General features: G+C 44.5%; 1 protein-coding gene across 1 annotated transcript; it reads right to left on the bottom strand.

Moving 5' to 3' along the window:
* Positions 1–16777: 16777 nt before the first annotated feature.
* On the bottom strand, positions 16778–17890 carry LOC100076341 (actin, muscle-like). Its single transcript, XM_029062650.1, has one exon. It carries the CDS (start codon positions 17888–17890, stop codon positions 16778–16780), a length of 1113 nt encoding a protein of 370 aa, XP_028918483.1.
* Positions 17891–18235: the final 345 nt, after the last annotated feature.

Here is an 18235-nt window from a genome sequence, read left to right on the forward strand (position 1 = left end):
GTTATTACTGAATGCATGCTACCTTCACACCTAGCAGGAAATTGGTCTCCCCCAGTTTAAGGCTAAAGGGGAGAAGCGCAAGTCAATCCCCAAACCTTGCACATGGGGAGAAAGGCAGAGCTACTAAACTAGCCTTCTATCTGGCCAATTTCTGATAAAACAGCAGCTATATCTGGACCACATAATACAAAGCCTCAGACAAAGCTACATCCTAGCTGAAATCTGGGAGTTAATCATTCAAAACAGTTCTGCGTGATGTACTGCCATCAAAGAGGGAGTAGCTCTCTTTGAGCAAAAGCTTCACATGGATGGAGAAACCAGAAGGCTAAAGAGAAAATAGTATCAGATGCTGCAAATATTAAGCACAGCTCTACAGCAAGAAATGATCATTTTGGTTGTCTACTGTGGCCTTAACTGTGGAATTCATTTGGCTGTTCACACACTCAGAGGTGAATTTCAGCAGTGTCCTCTCTGAATACTAATACAACACCCTCGTGCTTGGACTTGTACCCTTTTTCACACACCACTCTGTACAGTATTAAGTGCTTTGTACAGTGTTCTGCACACAGTAAGTGCTCAGTAAATATGTTTGAATGACTGCACATATATATAAATAGTTTTAATGTCTGTCACCTCCCAAAAAAATCTTAAGTTCCTTGTAGGCAAGGATCATGTCTACCTTATCTGTTATACCTTCTCCATAAATATAGTTGATTGATTGATTATACCTCTGAACAATGGACACCTCTGACTTTGGGTGCTCAGTGTTCCATTCAGTCACCATTCTTTTCCCTTATTTTAGCCCACTGCCTTTGATCTTCCTCCATATAGAAGTTCAATTTGGTGCTCAATTTGCAACTATTTAAATGCTAATTTGAGTGAGGTGGTTTAACAAAGCAATTATGAATAGAAAGCTGTTATCTTTTAGTGACTGAACTGAAACAGATTTAGGAATCATAGCAGCAGCAGCAGACAGACTATCAGAAAAGATGCAATAGAAACTGATCGGTTTTACACTAAGTGCACTTGGATAATAAAGGACTGAGTTTATTAAAAGGGGTGGTGACAGAATAATCAGGAGTCCTTTAGAGACTCATGGCATGTAAGAGGGCAATTTCTTCTAGAGAATGGTCAGCACTAAACTATAGAACCTTGAAAGTAAGTTACTTGAAATGACAATTAATGCCTCTTTACTGGAACAGATCTACAACATATCCCATTCTTGGATGCTGTGGGGAGATCCTTTCATGCAATGATTTTGAGGCCAAGTCTTCTAAATGAGGAACTGTCAATGGAGAACAGTGTCTCACTCAACAGTGGTGAGCAAACCAGAACAGAGCACACAGAGATATGCTGCTCCATGGCCACACGCTGTATATCCAATCCCTAACCAATCATCTTTTGAGATGAGCTATTAGTTTGAGGGAGACGGGATGAAAGAGAGTGTGAATGACTCAAGGCAAACCATCACCGCTGATGAAAAACAATTCAAGCACCAGTCCTACTGGTGGTGAGAGACGCCATTCCTCAACCAATCATCCATAACTTTATTGAGCACAAAGAAGAATTCAAGCACCAGTCCTACTGATGGTGAGATATCTCATTCCTCAGCCAATCAATCATTATTTATTGAGTACCCGTTGTGTACAGAGTACTGTACTGAACACTGGAAATAGTACATGATCCTCTACCACGAGGAGCTTACAGCCTAGTGGATAAACCAGGCAATGAAATACTTTACAGATAGGAGGAAGAAGGACAAGATTGGTCATTGCTTAAACGTAAAGGCAAGTCATATGTGCAGAAGTGATACGGGTGGTTGTGAGTTCTAAAGGGTTTCCATGAGTTCCAAAATGGAAGGGATGTCATTACAGAAGGGCTTTGAGAAAGAGGAGTACTATGCTCTGTAGGCTATAAAGGGAAAGGGAGTAGGCTATGATCAGGAATGAAGTCAGCAAAAGCTCAGTCAGATGATCATTATCAGTCAATGACAGAAACTCCTAACCACGGGCTTTAATTATTCAATCACCTTTCCCCTTTCCACCTCACCTTACTACTCTCCTACTACAACAACACTTCACTCCTCTAATGCCAACCTACTAACTGTACCTCAGTCTCATCTAATTCATTCCTGACTTTTTTTGCTATTGTTTTTGTCTGTCTCCCCCGATTAGACTGTAAGCCCGTCAATGGGCAGGGACTGTCTCTATCCTTTGCCGATTTGTACATTCCAAGCACTTAGTACAGTCCCAGCTCTGCCATCTGTCAGCTGGGTGACCGTGGGCAAGTCACTTTACTTCTCTATGCCTCAGTTCCCTCATCGGTAAAATAGGGATGAAGACTGTGAGCCTCATGTGGGACAACCTGATGACCCTGTATCTACCCCAGCGCTTAGAACAGTGCTCTGCACATAGTAAGCGCTTAACAAATACCAACATTATTATTATTATTATTATTGCTCTGCACATAGTAAGCGCTCAATAAATATGAATGAATGAATGAATGATTCATTCATTCAATAGTATTTATTGAGCGCTTACTATGTGCAGAGCACTGTACTAAGCGCTTGGGATGAACAAGTCGGCAACAGATAGAGACAGTCCCTGCCGTTTGACGGAATACTTGCTCACATCCTGCTTCTGTCCTGGAACAACCTTCCTCTTCATACTCAACAGATAATCACTCTCCCCACCTTCAAAGACTTACTGAAGGCACATCTCTTCCAAGAGGCCTTACCTAACTCTTCATTTTCTCTTTTTCCACTCCCTTCTGCATTGCTCTGACTTGCTCCCTTCATTCACCCTCTCCCCCAGCCCCACAGCACTTAGGTATACCAGCGTGGCTTAGTGGGAAGAGCAAGGGCCTGGGGGGGTCAGAGGACATGGGTTCTAATTCCTACTCTGCCACTTGTTGGCTGTGTGACGGGGCAAGCCACTTAACTTCTCTGTGCCTCAGTTACTTCATCTGTAAAATGGGGATTAAGACCATGAGCCCACATGGGACAACCTGCTTACCTTGTATCTTCCCCAGTGCTTAGAACAGTGCTTCACACATAGTAAGTACTTGATGAATTCTATCACTATTATTATTATATCTATGTGTTCATGTTAATGTCTGTCTCCCCCTTTAGACTGTAAGCACCTTATGGGCAGGGAAGATGTCTGTTATACCATTGTATTATCTTTCAAGTGCTTAGTACAATGCTGTGCATGCTGTAAGCGCTTAATAAATACTATTGATTGATTAATCGTGAGTGCTCAGTAAAATTAATCAATAGTATTTATTGGTCAGCATTGTATTGCCTGAGCATAATGGGGCAGAGAAGCAGGGTGGCTTAGTGGATAGTGCATGGGCCTAGGAGTAGAGGGACCTGGGTTCCAATCCCAGATCTACCACATGTCTGCTGTGTGAGCTTGGGCAATTCACTTAACTTCTCTGGGCCTCAGTTAACTCATCCATGAAATGGGAATTAAGGTTGTGAGGACCATGTGGGACAGGGCCTTTGTCCAACCTGATTTACTTGTACCTATCCCAGTTCTTAGAACAGTGCTCAGCACATAGTAAGTGCTGAGCAAGTACCATTATTATTCTTATTATTATTAGACCACCTTGTTGCACTGGAGGAGAGCATGCAGCAGACATCTCTCTTCACTTTCCTGGCGAGTCTTCCGAGTAGCCTGGAGAGGGGACAACTCACTATCCTTTGCCCCAGTGTGCCCCCCACCATTGTAATAAGATCTGTGGGGGAGGGACGTGAGTTCCGATTCTGAACTTTGGCAAACCAGGCTATCCTCATCTTCAAGGCCCTATAGCATTTCCATCTCCTCCAGGATGCATTCCTTGATTAATCTCTCATTCTCCCTCCCCAACCCTATTTTCCTCCCAACTATCCTTTCAGCACTTCCGAATCACCTACGCACTTGGATACTCAGCCTTCCTTCTCCTCCACTGCACTTTGTACATACCTTTATGTCTTCTAGATTACAAACCTGTTGCATGGTGCTGCCCCAAGCACTTAGTATAGTGCTTTATATACAATAGGCCTTAAATAAATGCTACTGATGATTCGATTGCTTCCTCCAAACTGTAATTTATATTAGTGTCTGTCTACCCAGTTAGATCGTAAACTTCTTGATAACAGTGATCATGCCTACTAAATTTATGATGGTCTCCCAAGTGTTTCATACAGTGCTCTGCACAGCATAAGTGCCTGATTAATTCTACTGCTTGGCTTCTGGTGAAATCAAAGATATAAAGAACCCCAAAACTGGAAAGAATACTAAGAAATTGTCTCATCCAGCCATCTGTTTCCAGGAAGCACTTTACTTCAACCACCCAAAATTGCCATTGGCCTCTCCAACCCTTAAATACCCACAGAGATCAACCAAGAGATTCTCTTGCCTCCCCAGGAGTGACATGATTCAAGAATCCTGAAAGTTCTTCACCAGGGATACTAGATACTTTGGTAACTGCAGGAGGGCTAGATTGCAGATTTGGAGGGAACACTATTCCCATGTTGGTGTAGTAACTAATTAGGTACAGTAAAGCCAAAGATAAAATCCAGCTAGAAACCAAAATGAGCCTCTCTCTGCTAGGAACAAACTACAAAAATATTGCTGTTGGGATCCAGATTTTCGCCCCAGAGGACTTAGCGAGCAATTCTTTCCTTGGCAAAAGTTTGAACCCCTGCAACTTCTTTATTCAAGTTGTGGATTTGGGGGTGGGGGGGAACAAACAATAAAAGGAATAACAGGAAGGGAGAAAAGTGAGTTAAAACTTTTCACCCTCTATACAAGGCAGGACCAATAACTTAAGCATTTTTATGAAGTGCCAAATAGTCTAATTTTTACAGAAATGACACAACGATACAGTAGGTGAGTAGGGAATAGATATTAATTCTAACAACATTTAAGTGTCATTTTTTTTTGAGATATACATTTTAAATAGAAGGCGTGACAGCATTTCATTCCCAGTGTGGAGTCCAACCTCCCTCTTTTTCTTTCCCTTCGGCTCCTAACACTTTACTTTGCCATGTAGTCGGCAATTCCATTTGCATTCGTCCTGGCTCGATTTGGCCCAGGACCCAGACCCAATAATGAATGCTCGTGGTGTTAGAATATTTGTGGGTTCTGTTACCTACTAAGTCACTAGGGAACTGTCATTCAAACTCCCTCCCCCCCCCATCCCCCTTGTCTCTCCCCTGCCTTAATCCCGCCACCCTTCTATTTTCTAGTCAAGAAATTGTCTGACAGGATTTGCCAGCAAACCTGCCTGGAATGGATGGGGAAATGGATAGAAGGTGAGAGTTGATCCTCTTTTTTTTAACAGTGTTTATGAAGTGCTTACTAAGTGCCAGGCACGGTACTAAGCATTGGGACAGATATAAACTAATCATGTTGGACACCATCCCTGTCCCACATTGGGCTCACAATATTAATTCCCATTTAACAGATGAGGTAACTGAGGCCCAGAGAAGTGAAGTGACTTGTCCAAGGTCATAGACAAGTGGCAGAGAAGGGATTAGAACCCAGCTCCTTCTGACAGAGAAGGGATTAGAACCCAGCTCCTTCTGACTCCTAGGCCCGCTACTTCTCTAAAGGCTATGAGTCAGGCCAACACAGCTGGAGAGATCCCCTCGTCCAGATGAAATCCTCTTGTGATATGGGTGTGGAGGGTCAATTTAGTCTTTCATGATCATCTGGGTGAGCAGTTTAGCTCAGTTCAACTGCCCAACAGTTGCCCTGCTCCATTCCATTCCCAGCATGGGTGAAGTTAGTTGCATTCTCAATTTCAGCAACTTGCAAGAGATCCATTGATATTGATACTGCTGATATTGCTTCTGCTGTCTCCAAGCACAAAGAACAAGAAGCTCTGAGTAGCCAGGGAGGGTTGTGCCCTAATGTTTAGCTTCTGAATGAATAATGAGGAAGGAGCCACAAAGGTCGGGGTCTAGTAGGCTAAAGAATTCCGTTTATCAGTTTATTAAGGAGATCCTTCCTCACAGTCCTGTAACCTGATGAAGTTTCTTTCTGATCTGGTTTTCCTGGAGTTAAACGTTGCTCTGTAAATAGCTATTAACCGGGGCTGAGTCATGATGTATGTTAGGTAAGTGTTATGCTAGATTGATTTTTAAAAAATTTCTCCTGCGTTTATTAAGCTGAGGAAATGGGCTGATATAGTCTAGCCCTGATTTGGAAGGAGGTCTGTTGTCCCACCGAATGCTGGAGAGTGTAAACACAGTTATTGTTTGGGAAAGGGGGAAAGGAGGAGGCATCCCATCCATGAGTTGGATTAATAGTGTTAATTCCTCACTGGAAGGATTTTGTACTATAGTTAATAATAATAATGTTAATAATGATGTTGGTATTTGTTAAGCTCTTACTATGTGCCAAGCACTATTCTAAGTGCTGGGGTAGATATAAGGTAATCAGGTTGTCCCACATAGGGCTCACAGTCTTCATCCCCATTTTACAGATGAGGTAACTGAGGCACAGAGAAGTTAAATGACTTGCCCAAGGTCACATAACTGACAAGCTGTAGACCCAGGATTAGAACCCATGACCTCTGACTCCTAAGCCTGTGCTCTTTCCACAAAGCCATGCTGCTTCTCTAGTTGTTCTTCATACTCAAAGAAGGCAGAAATAACAGTGAAATTCATGCATTGGTGTTGCTGAAAAGACCAACGTAGAACCCACAGTCCCTTCTACACTATGCACAATTAATCAATCAATAGTATTTTGTTTTTGTCTAATGCTAACACCATGGACACAACTCCCCCAGAATGCCCCACCTCCATCTGCAATCATTCTGGTAGTGTATCCATAGAGTTTTCTTGGTCAAAACCCAGAAGTGGCTTACCATTGCCTTCTTCCACACAGTAAACTTGAGTCTCCTCCCTGGACTCTCTCCCATGCCACTGCTGCCCAACACAGGTGAGTTTTGACATGTAGCAGATTGTCTTCCACTCGCTAGCCACTGGCCAAGCTAGGAATGGAATGGGTAGGCCACTGCTGTAGTTGAGACTGAAAGAGTACTGAAAACTCTCCAGGTGCAATCCTGAGAGGGGCCAATAATATTTAGTAAATGCTTACTTTATGCAGAGCACAGTACTAAGGGCCTGGGAGAGTACAACAGAGTTGGAAGATCTGTTCCCTGCCCACAATGAGCTTCCAGTCTAAAGCGGGAGGCAGACGTTAATATAAATGTACATGAAGGCTTTGCAAGTTCTTCTTACGCTCCTTTATGAGAGCACATTTCTGCAGCTGGGGAAAAAATCATGATAAACATCTTTCAGCCTCCACTGTGTGTGTGGTTGTGAATATCCTGGGTTTTGGCTTTGGGTAGGAATAGCCTATAAAGCCGTCGGTGATTCATTCAAAATGGATAGCAGATGTGCATGTGGTCCATATCCCGCACAATTTGTTCTGCATAGATAAGGCAGCATAAAGGGAAACCACATCTATCCTCCAGAAAACAGAGAGAGTTGATCTGACGGAAGATTTCACACTCAGCGCTATGGCTGCCCCATTCTCTACGAGCAAATAGGAATAGCGGTCTAAATTGGTGGATTATCTCCAAAGAAAGATAATAGGAGATTTGGGTATGCCCCCACTTCCAGAAAGAGGTATTACAGATTCCTACTACACTGTACTCTCATTTCCCATTAATTGGCTGATTCATCCCCTGAGGCAGCAATTCCTAACCTTCATTTAGGAGAATGATTTCATTTCAGCCTTTTTATTTAGGGAAGGGAAAAGCCAACAACATTATGCGAGAAAACAAACAAGCAACAACGAACAGAACAATTAAGGCAGCAACTTTACAGGGTCATAGACCTTAATCCAATTTTTGGAGAATTTCATTCTAGGAGTTTATGTATACTCCTGTCCTCTGTGAAGATGGGGTGGCTTTTTATCATGATGATGGCATGTATTTAGTGCTTACTAGGAACCTAGTGCTGTGCTAAGTGCTGGGGCAGACACCAGTTAATCAGATTGGGAAGCAGTGTGGCCTAGTGGATAGAGCATGAGCCTGGGAGTCAAAAGGACCCGGGTTTCAGTCCCAGCTCAGCCACAAATCTGCTGTGTGACCTAAGGCAAGTCAAGTCACCTCTTTGTGACTCAGTTACTTCATCTTTGAAATAAGGATTAACAGTGTGAGCGCCATGTGGAACAGGGACTGTGTCCAGCCTGATTATCTTGTACCTGTGCCAGTGTTTAGAACAGTGCATGGCACATAGTCATGGCTTAACGAATACCACAAATACCACAATTATCATTAGTATCATTATTATTATTACAGCTTATTGTTGAAAAGACATGTGTGAGTAATAGTCCATTTCACATTGATTTTAATAATGATAGTATTTGTTTTAGTACTTGGTATTTGTTAAGGATTCATACAAACAATGGCAATCAATCAATCATATATTTTGAGCACGTTCAGTCATATACCAACCAGTCAGAAGGACACAATATAAGAGAGTTGATAGAACTAGCCAGAGATGGTAACCACCATTTATAGTGTCTATTTTTGTTCATTTCTCTGTCTCCGACTTGAAGGCTGCTTGATATTAACTCGATCAAGTGAGCCACACCTGTTCCTTCCCCATGGATCTGTTAATTTACATTATGCCTTCTGCTTACCCCATCTATCGTAACCACACCATTTCAAATTGTGCTATGCAGTCACTTGGGTTAGCCAACCCCATCCTGGCGATCCACTGGACTCAATAGGGCTTCAGTGAAATTGAGTGTGAGTTCAAAATATGCGATGAATTAAACTTCGAACAATGAATGGGCTACTGAGACACCAAACTAGGAGGCACTGAAGCTTGAAAGAGGTGAGCTCTCCTTTCAGACTGTGAGCTCCAGGTAGGCAGAGAACAACCTTACTATATTGTTCTCTACCAAGGGCCTAGTACAGTGTTCAGCATAGAGTAACTGCCCAATAAGAAAACACTGATTAGATTGAATGATGATTCTAGGTAACAGTAAGAAAGCTTCCTTAATGATGTATGTTTGTTGACTTATGTCCAACTTCCAACTGTAAATTCCTCAAGGGAGAGATTATGTCTCTTTCTTCTTTATTTTGCTGTCAAACATCATGTAAAATCCTCTGAACAGAATAGGTACAAGGTGAATACCAATACTGACTCTGAGAAGCAGCATGGCTCAGTGGAAAGAGCATGGGCTTGGGAGTCAGAGGTCATGGGTTCGAATCCTGGGTCTGCCACTTGTCAGCTGTGTGGCTGTGGGCAAGTCCCTTAACTTCTCTGTGCCTCAGTTACCTCATCTGTGCAATGGGGATTAAGACTGTGAGCCTCACGTGGGACAACCTGATTACCCTGTATCTCTGTATCTACCCCAGTGCTTAGAACAGTGCTCTGTACATAGTAAGCGCTTAACAAATACCAACATTATTATTATTACACAGCAAATATAAAGCTTATGGTAGTTGTTATTACACAAAGTTGGGGAGGCAGAAAATATTAGTAGGTTTAAATGCAGTTTGGATAAATTACTGGATGAGGAGCCCATAATGGGTTATTCTCAGGAAAAGCAGGGCTTACTTCAGATGGAAAGCAAGGCTTAAGGAGGCCCAAGACAGAGAAAGCATACTATCTCATACCCTCCCCAAATGGCCACCACTTGGGATATTCACCATGGTGCCCATATTAGACCTCCTAATCAAGACGATCATCGTATATGAGTAGAGTCATCACCACAACCATCACCCACTCTGCCTCTAAATGTGTGGTAGCCATCTTAATTAAATTTTTACAGGGATCAACTGCTTCTTCACTCTTAGAAATAAAGAAGTTTTAAGAGGCTTGATTTTTTTCTTTAAGTAGCAAATAACTTTTTTTCATTTTTTTTTTCCAGTGGTACTTGCTAAGGTCTTACTTTACTAATCACTAGAGTAGATTCAAGCTAACCAGGTTGGACTAGTCCCTGTCCCACATGGGCTCACAGTCTTGATCCCCAATTTCCAGGTAACTGAGGCACAGAAAAGTGAAGTGACTTGCCAAAGGTCATACAGCAGACAAATGGTGGAGTCAGGATTAGAACCCAGTGCCTCCTGACTCCCAGGTCCGTATTTTATCTACTAGGCAACACCAGCTCTTGGGGAAGCAGCGTGGCTCAATGGAAAGAGCTTGGGCTTCGGAGTCAGAGGTCATGGGTTCGGCCCCCAGCTCTGCCACTTGTCAGCTGTGTGACTATGGGCAAGTCACTGAACTTCTCTGTGCCTCAGTTACCTCATCTGTAAAATGGGGATTAACTGTGAGCCTTACTTGGGACAACGCATTTACCCTGTATTTACCCCAGTGCTTAGAACAGTGCTCTGCACATAGTAAGCGCTTAACAAATACCAACATTATTATTCTCTCCCTTCTCACCTATGCTCTTGGGCCTGAAACAACAGAGAGCTGCTTGTTTCACGGGTCAGCGGGTTATTGCATGGCTCATCTCTCCATCCAGGGCTAAGTCATGGGAAGGCCAGGGCAGGGGGAGCAGAGGATTCCAGGCCCACTCGGCTGTCCCTGCATGGGAATCTCCAGGATACGCTGGGTAGCAGATTCTGAGCCAGGTCCTCAAGGGCTGGGAGAAGGTGAATTGGAGGGGAGAGAGCTGGCACAAAGGTAATTTACCAGGTTTAAGCCAGATGCACTGAAGTTGGGGAGAGAGTGGGGTTGTCCTCATGACAAGTGGCTCTCTGGGTTCAGGGAATGTGGCAGGATATTTTGGGGTCTCTGGCCTCTCCCAAGCTTGGCCGTTCCTGCCCAGGAGTCTGCAAAGCTCCAGTAATAATAATGACAATAATAATAACTGTGGCATTTGTCAAGTGTTTACTCTGTGCCAGGCACTGTTCTAAGTGTTGGGGCAGATAGAAGCAAATTATGTTGGACAAAGTCCCTATCCCACATGGGGCTCACAGTTTTAATCACCATTTACAGCGCACTGAGGAAGAGGGAGGTGAAGTGGCTTGCTCAAGGTCTCATTGCAGACAAATGTTGGAACTAGGATTAGAACTCAGATCCTTGTGGCCCTGGCTCAGGTAAGCCTGGGGGTCCCTGGGTACCCAGCGTGACTTCATGGGAAGAGCACGGGCTTGGGAGTCAGAGGTCATGGATTCTAATTTCAGTCAGCTGTGTGACTTTGAGCAAGTCAATTTCTCTGTGCCAGTACAGCATTCATTCATTCATTCAATAGTATTTATTGAGCGCTTACTATGTGCAGAGCACTGTACTAAGCGCTTGGAATGTACAAATCGGCAACAGATAGAGACAGTCCCTGCCCTCTGACAGGCTTACAGTCTAATCGGGGAGACAGGCAGACAAGAACAATGGCATCCTGGAGCCTGATGGACAGAGGCAGAGAAGCCATGTGGAGCCCTGAGATTCCACTATGAGAACCTCAAGGATGGGACCTCCGGAGGAAGGGAAAGCAGAGGGAAGAACCAGAGAGCACTGGGCTGCTGGCTGCAGTGGTAGATGGATGAGCAGAGGAGAGCAGCAAGGGAGGAGGGGAAAGGACCAACCTGGGTTTGGTGGAAACAGAGGGAAAAGATGCTGACATGGTAAGGACCAGTGGACTTTGCCATGAGCGTTATCTCCTCCGTGGTTCAAACAGGTGCACAAGAGGCTCTGTGGCTCAGTGAGGGGTAGGGTTTATTATTAAATTAGGAGTCATTTCCCGATTCATAGCGACTCCATGGATATACTTTCTCCAGAATGTCCTGTCCTGAGCCATAATCTGCAACCTTTCTCATGGTTCTTCCATGATCATTTTTATGGTCTCTATCCATCTAGTTGCTGGTCTGCCTCTTCCACGTTTTTCCTGGACTTTTCCTAGCATTAGTGTCTTCTCCAGAGAATTAGTCCTCCTGATTATGTGTCCAAAATATGCTAATCTAAGTAGAGTCATTCGGCCTTCCAAAGACCACTTTGGTTTAATTTATTCTAAAATCCATTTGTTTGTCTTTCGGGCAGTCCATGGTATTTGCAAAAGCCTCCTCCGACACCACATTTCAAAAGAGTCGATGTTCTTTCTAGCCTGTTTTTTCACTGTCCAGCTTTCAGATCCATACATTGTCACTGGAAACACCATAGAATTGACAATTTAAATTACCATTTTGTCATATAATGATTCTAATAATTATAACTGTGGTATTTGTTAAGGCCTTACTATGTGCCAAGCACTCTTCTAAGTGCTGGGGTTGATACAAGGTAGTCCCTGACCCATTTGGGGCTCACAGTCTTAGTCCCCATTTTACAGATGAGGTAACAGAGGCCCAGATAATTTAGTGAGTTGCCCAAGCTCACACAGCAGACAAGTGGCAGAGCCAGGATTAGAATCCATGTCCTACAATTCCCAGGCCCATGCTCTTTCCACTACTGTGATTTGACTACATTACACATGAAGAAGGAGCATAGCCCTGTGGAGGAACCATGGGCCTGGGAGTCAGAGGATCTTGGTGCTAACCCTGGCTCTACCAATAGCTTGTAGTGTGAACATAGGTAAATCAACTGTAAAATACCTTCAACGGTTCTCCCTGCTATTCAAATTTGAGCCCCATGTTGGACAGGGACTGTATCCAACTTAATTAATTTGTACCTAACCCAGCACTTAGACCAGGGTATGAGGCAAAGTAAGCACTTTACAAATCAGCACGGCATAGTGGATAAAGAACAGGCCTGGGAGTCAGAAGATTATGGGTTCTAAACCCAGCTCAGCCACTTGTCTACAGTGGGACCTTGGGCAAATCACCACACTTCTCTGTGCCTCACTTACCTCATCTGGAAAATGGGGATTGAGACAGTGAACCCCATGTAGGACAGGGACTGTGTCCAATCCTACTGTCTTGTACCCACCCCACAACTTAGTACAGTGCCTGGCCCAAAGTAACTGCTTAATGAATACCATAATTATTATTATTAAATACCATAAAAATTACACAGTGAATCGCTGGACATCACCACACCAAATCCTATGGGTATCATGGCATATTACATCAAGGATCATGCGAGGAGTCACTTTGCTCTCCTGCTTCAAGGCAGGAAGTTAGGGATTTTGAAGGTAGGTTACTAACCTTGTGCCAATTGACACTTTTTGTCCAACCTTCTAAGGTAGCCTTACCAAAGAAGAAATGGAACACTGCCTTGATGCAGAATGTGTTCACAAGAATGATGATGACACCTTCCTGATGCTTCCTGAAACCAATCAAGCCTTGGTTTCTCACTGGGAAATGGAGATGGTTATGTAAAATGCTTAGAGATCCAGGTCTGAGCAAGAACAATTACCATTTGGGATTTAAAGCTCGTTGCCTCCAATAAAACCTATATCCTTCCTGAATAGATATATGCTCCAAGTATTTCTTTTATATAGGCTTAAATACCTCATTCATTAGTCTTCCTTAAAAATGGCTAAATATATAACCACAGCCCGAGTTCACCTTGGGCTTGAATATATTATTGTAGAGCAATCATGATCAAATCTACCACAATTTCAGCTAATTAATATTTTAAACCTTGACTTTGCTGACACTCGCCATTCCCAGTTCTCCTCCTGTCTCTCTGACTGCTCATTTTGAGTTTCTTTCAAATTCTCCTCTGCCTGCCACCTCCTAACTTTGGGAGTTCCTCAAGGCTCAGTTCTGGGTCCCCTTCTATTTTCCATCTACACCGACTCCCTTGGAGGAACCATGCACTCGCGTAGCTTCAACCACCATCTCTATGCAGGTGGATCCCAAATCTACATCTTTAACCCATATCTTTCTCTTTCTCTGTCATCTCTTATCTACTTCTGCCTTCAGGACATATCTACTTGGATGTACAATGGACACCTCACACTTAACAAGTCCAAAACAGAACTCCACATCTTTCCACCTGTCCCCTGTCTTCTCTGCAACTTTCCCATCATTTTAGACAACACCACCATCCTCCGTGTCTCACACATCCATAATCTTGACATTATCCACCACTCATCTCTCTTATTCAACCCACATATTCAATTTGTCACCAAATCCTGTCACTTCAGCTTTTATATTAGTAAAGTACACCCTTTCCTCTTCATCCAAACTGCTACCATGTTAATCCAAGCACTTAACCTATCTAACCTTGATTACCACCTTAGCCTCCGTGCTGACATCCCTGCCTCCTCTTTCCCCCTTTCAGTCCAAACTTCACTGTTAACCAGATTGTTTTCCTACATATGTTAGGCTTATATTTCCCCTTTCCCCAAGAACTTCCAGTAGTTGCCAATCCACTCTGCATCAAACAGAAACGCCTTACCATTGACTTTAAAGCACTCAATCAACTTGTCCCCTCAGAACATTACCTCTATGATTTCCCAGACAGAACACTTCATTACTCTAATGCCAACCTATTCATTGTACTTGATCTCAACTATCTCAATGCTGACCCCTCACCCATGTCCTGCCTCTGACCTGCTACTCCCACCCCTTTCATATCAAACAACTGATCACTCTCCCCATCTTTAAAACCTTATTAAAAGTCTTCCCTAAGTCTTCACTTCCTCTTCTCTACTCCCTTTTGTGTCCCCCTGGCATTTTGATCTGTAATCTTCATTCACCCCACCTTCAGTTCCATAGCCCTTATGTATATATTCTTTATCTATTTATATGAACAATAATAATAATAATAATAACTGTGGTATTTGTTAAGAGCTTACTGTGTGCCAGGCACCGTACTAAGCACTGGGGTGGATATAAGCAAATCAGGTTGGACACAGTCTCTGTCCCACATGGGGCTCATAGTTTTAATCCCCATTTTACAGATGAGGTAACTGAGGCACAGGGAAATGAAGTGCCTTGCCTCAGGTCATAAAGCAGACAGTGATGGAGCCAGGATTAGAACCCATGACCTCCAAATTCCCAGGCCAGTGCTCTATCCGCTACGCCATGCTGCTTCTTTTAATATTAATATCTGTCTCTCCCTCCAAACTGTAAGCTCCTTGTGGGCAGGGAATGTATCTACCTATATTGTTATAATGTACTCTCCCAAACACTTAGTATGGTACTCTACGTACAGTAAGCACTCAATAAATGTGATTGATTGATTAATTAAAACAATTAGGCAACCACAAGTACTACTGCATTATAGGACTAAAATAGACCTGCCCTTTGACATCTGGGACCTTACACTTGAGAAGGTGGGGGCAGACACAAGCAATTATTGAGTATTTACTATGTGCAGAGCACTGTCCTGAATGCTTGGGAGAGTTCAATACAATAGAATCGGCAGACATGTTCCCTGCCCACACAAGCTTACAGTCTAGAGGTGGAGACAGATATTGATGGAATAAGTAACTTATACAATTTAAAAATACACATGTAAGTGCTATGGGGTTGAGGGTGAGGTGAATATCAAATACCCAAAGATCACAGATCCAAATGTATGGGTAACGAGGAAGGGAGAGGGAGCCAAGGAAAAGATGGCATAATGGGAGAAGGCCTCTTGGAGGAGATGTGACCTTAGTAATGCTTTGAAGGTGGGGAGACTGGTGGTCTGGTGTATATGGAGGGGGAGGGAGTGACAGGCTACGGGGAGGATGTGAGAAAGGGGTCGGCAGCAAGATAGATGAGATTGGGGCACAGTGAGTAAGCTGGCATTAGAGGAGCAAAGTGGTCGGCTGGGCTCTAGTAGGAGATCAGTGAAGACAGTTAAGGAAGAGGCACAGAGTGAAAGAGGTAGGGAAAAACTGAGGAGAGACAAGAAAGTGATGAGAGTGATAAGATAGATAGGGCACTCTTCCCTGACACCACCTGGTCCAGGCAGGTGTGCTGGTTTACCTGCCAATAGTTCCCTGTCTCAGTCACCCCTGCAGGAATGGGTTCCAGTCTATGGTTCCTGGCCTGGGCAGGCAGATTGGTAGCTACTAGTCCCAGTGGAAATGTTAGGGGAGACCAGCTCAACAGCTCCGGGAGAGAGTTGTCCTGGAGTCTCAGCTGCTCCAGCCTGGGGGCTCCTGGGAAATATCTTCTGGATCAAAAAAGAAAATTGGGAAAAGTCTCAGATTGCACAGGAAGCAAGAGTCAGAAAAGGAGCCCATCAAAGAGAGACTCAGAATTGTTGAGTCCATGGATCAGAGCCTCTGTACCTGTTCCATCTATGGGAGACGCAGTCTAGCTGAAATTCTCAATATGGCCCCCACTCACCCTCTGTTCTTGGAGGTAGCATGACCTCATCAAGGTCATGGTACTTACCACCTCCTCCCCCTCCCTCCTATCGGACCAAAGATGAAACCAGGAGCTGAAAGGCACACTCACAATCAGCTGTGCAGAATAATTTCTATTCCCCAGAGAGACACCCAACCAGTGGGGAATCTGACATGTAGACTATTCTGAGTAGGAATGATCAGAGATGGCACTGGTCCTAGGAAGAAACAGGGGGACACATTCTACTCTCCTCTTATTTATCGAGAGCCTATCGTGTACAGTGCACTGTGCTAGGTCTTAGGAGGGAACGGTAAGAGTAATCAATCAACAGAATGAAAGAAATAATCAATTAATCAATAGAATAACAGGTACCACTGATGCCCTCAATGAGTTTTTAATCTAATTGAGATAGGTGATATCCTGCCAACCCTCAAGACTGAAAGCTTGTTATGGGTAGGGATTGTATATTGTACTGTTGTATCATTCTCTCAAAGCATTAACTGCAGTGCTCTGCACACAGGAAGTATTCAATGAATTGCACTGATTGATTGATTGACCCCTCCCCTCATCCCACATTACAGTTGGGCCCGATGCTCCTTTAGTAGGTCTTCTGGTGGACAATGGCTGGCCCGGTCTTCTCATACTCCTGCCTGCTGATGCACCTCTTCCCGAAGGAGGAGAGGGAAGCCAGGGCTGATCCCCCACACCAGGCTGACAGCTGCCGCTCTGGCAGAGCAAGGATCTGGACGTCCGCCGTGTGGGGAACCAGCTCAGCCATCTCCTTCTGCAGCCGCCCCATGGTGCCTGGGAACAGGGTGTTGCCCCCACACAGCACAGTGTGGGAGAACAGGGTCCCACGGATAGCAGGGTCACACTTCATGATGGCATGGAATATAATTTCATGGACCCCACTGGACTCATAGTCCATTAGGATGGGATTAAAGAGAGTTTCGGGGCAGAGAAACCGTTCCCTGCCCAGAGTGAGGACCTGACCATCTGGCAGAGTGTAGGAGGAAGAGGAGGTGACTGGTCTGCTCTTCTCCTGCTCCACATCCCAGGCCACATAGCACAGCTTCTCCTTGATGTCCTGCATGATGACTGGGTCAGCCACGGGGGTGCCACCCTTCTCAGACAGCATCTTTGCCAGGTAGTTGGTGAGGTCATGGCCAGAGAATAACACCCACAGAATGCCCTGGGGCAAAGACCAGCCTTCAGAGACGGGCACGGGGATGGTCAGCGTATCACCGGAATCCATCACTAATCCCGTGGTGAGGCCCGAGGCCAACAGAGCTAAGACCGACTGCTGGGCCAGAGCCAGGGAAGGTGAGTGAAAAGTTTCAAACAGGATCTGTGCTGTCCTCTCCCTGTTCCACGAGATGTTCAAGGGACGTTCTGTGAGCAGGACAGGGTGTTCCCCAGGCACGACCCCGAGCAGAGTGTACGAGTGCCACCAGATTTGCTCCAAGCCCTCCCAGTGAGTGATGATGCCCCTTTCAATGGGGTACCTCAGAGCTAGGATGTCTCTCTGCTGCTGGGCCTCACTTCCCACATAGCTGTGACCGTGACCCGCTCTGTCCCCTCCACTGAGGAGCCTGGGACTGCTCACCACAGAGGGGAATACGATCTGGGGGACATCGGTCCCGGCAAAACCAGCTCGGCAGTTTCCTGAGCCATTATCCATGACCAGGGCTGGGAGTGTAGGCGTGTCCATGAGCCTCTCTTTCTGCAACACAGGAGAGGAGATGCAGGATGGGGAAGAAAACAGATAGGAGTCCTTCAGATCCTTATTGAAGGCACATCTCTCAGAGGCCTTTCCTAAGCCTTCCTTTCCTCTTCTCCCACTCCCTTCTGAGACTCCTTGATTTACTCCCTTTACAGCCCTCTAAACTCTAAGCTCGTCCTCTAGTCTGTAAGCTTGTGGTGGGCAGGGAATGTGTCTGTTTATTCATTCATTAATTCACTCATTCAACTCTATTTATTGAGCACTTACTGTGTGCAAAGCACTGTACAAAGAGCTTGGGAGAGTACAATATTACAACACATTCCACAATGTGTC

Source organism: Ornithorhynchus anatinus, chromosome 1 (assembly GCF_004115215.2).
Source record: "Ornithorhynchus anatinus isolate Pmale09 chromosome 1, mOrnAna1.pri.v4, whole genome shotgun sequence".
Taxonomy (NCBI): Eukaryota; Metazoa; Chordata; class Mammalia; order Monotremata; family Ornithorhynchidae; genus Ornithorhynchus; species Ornithorhynchus anatinus.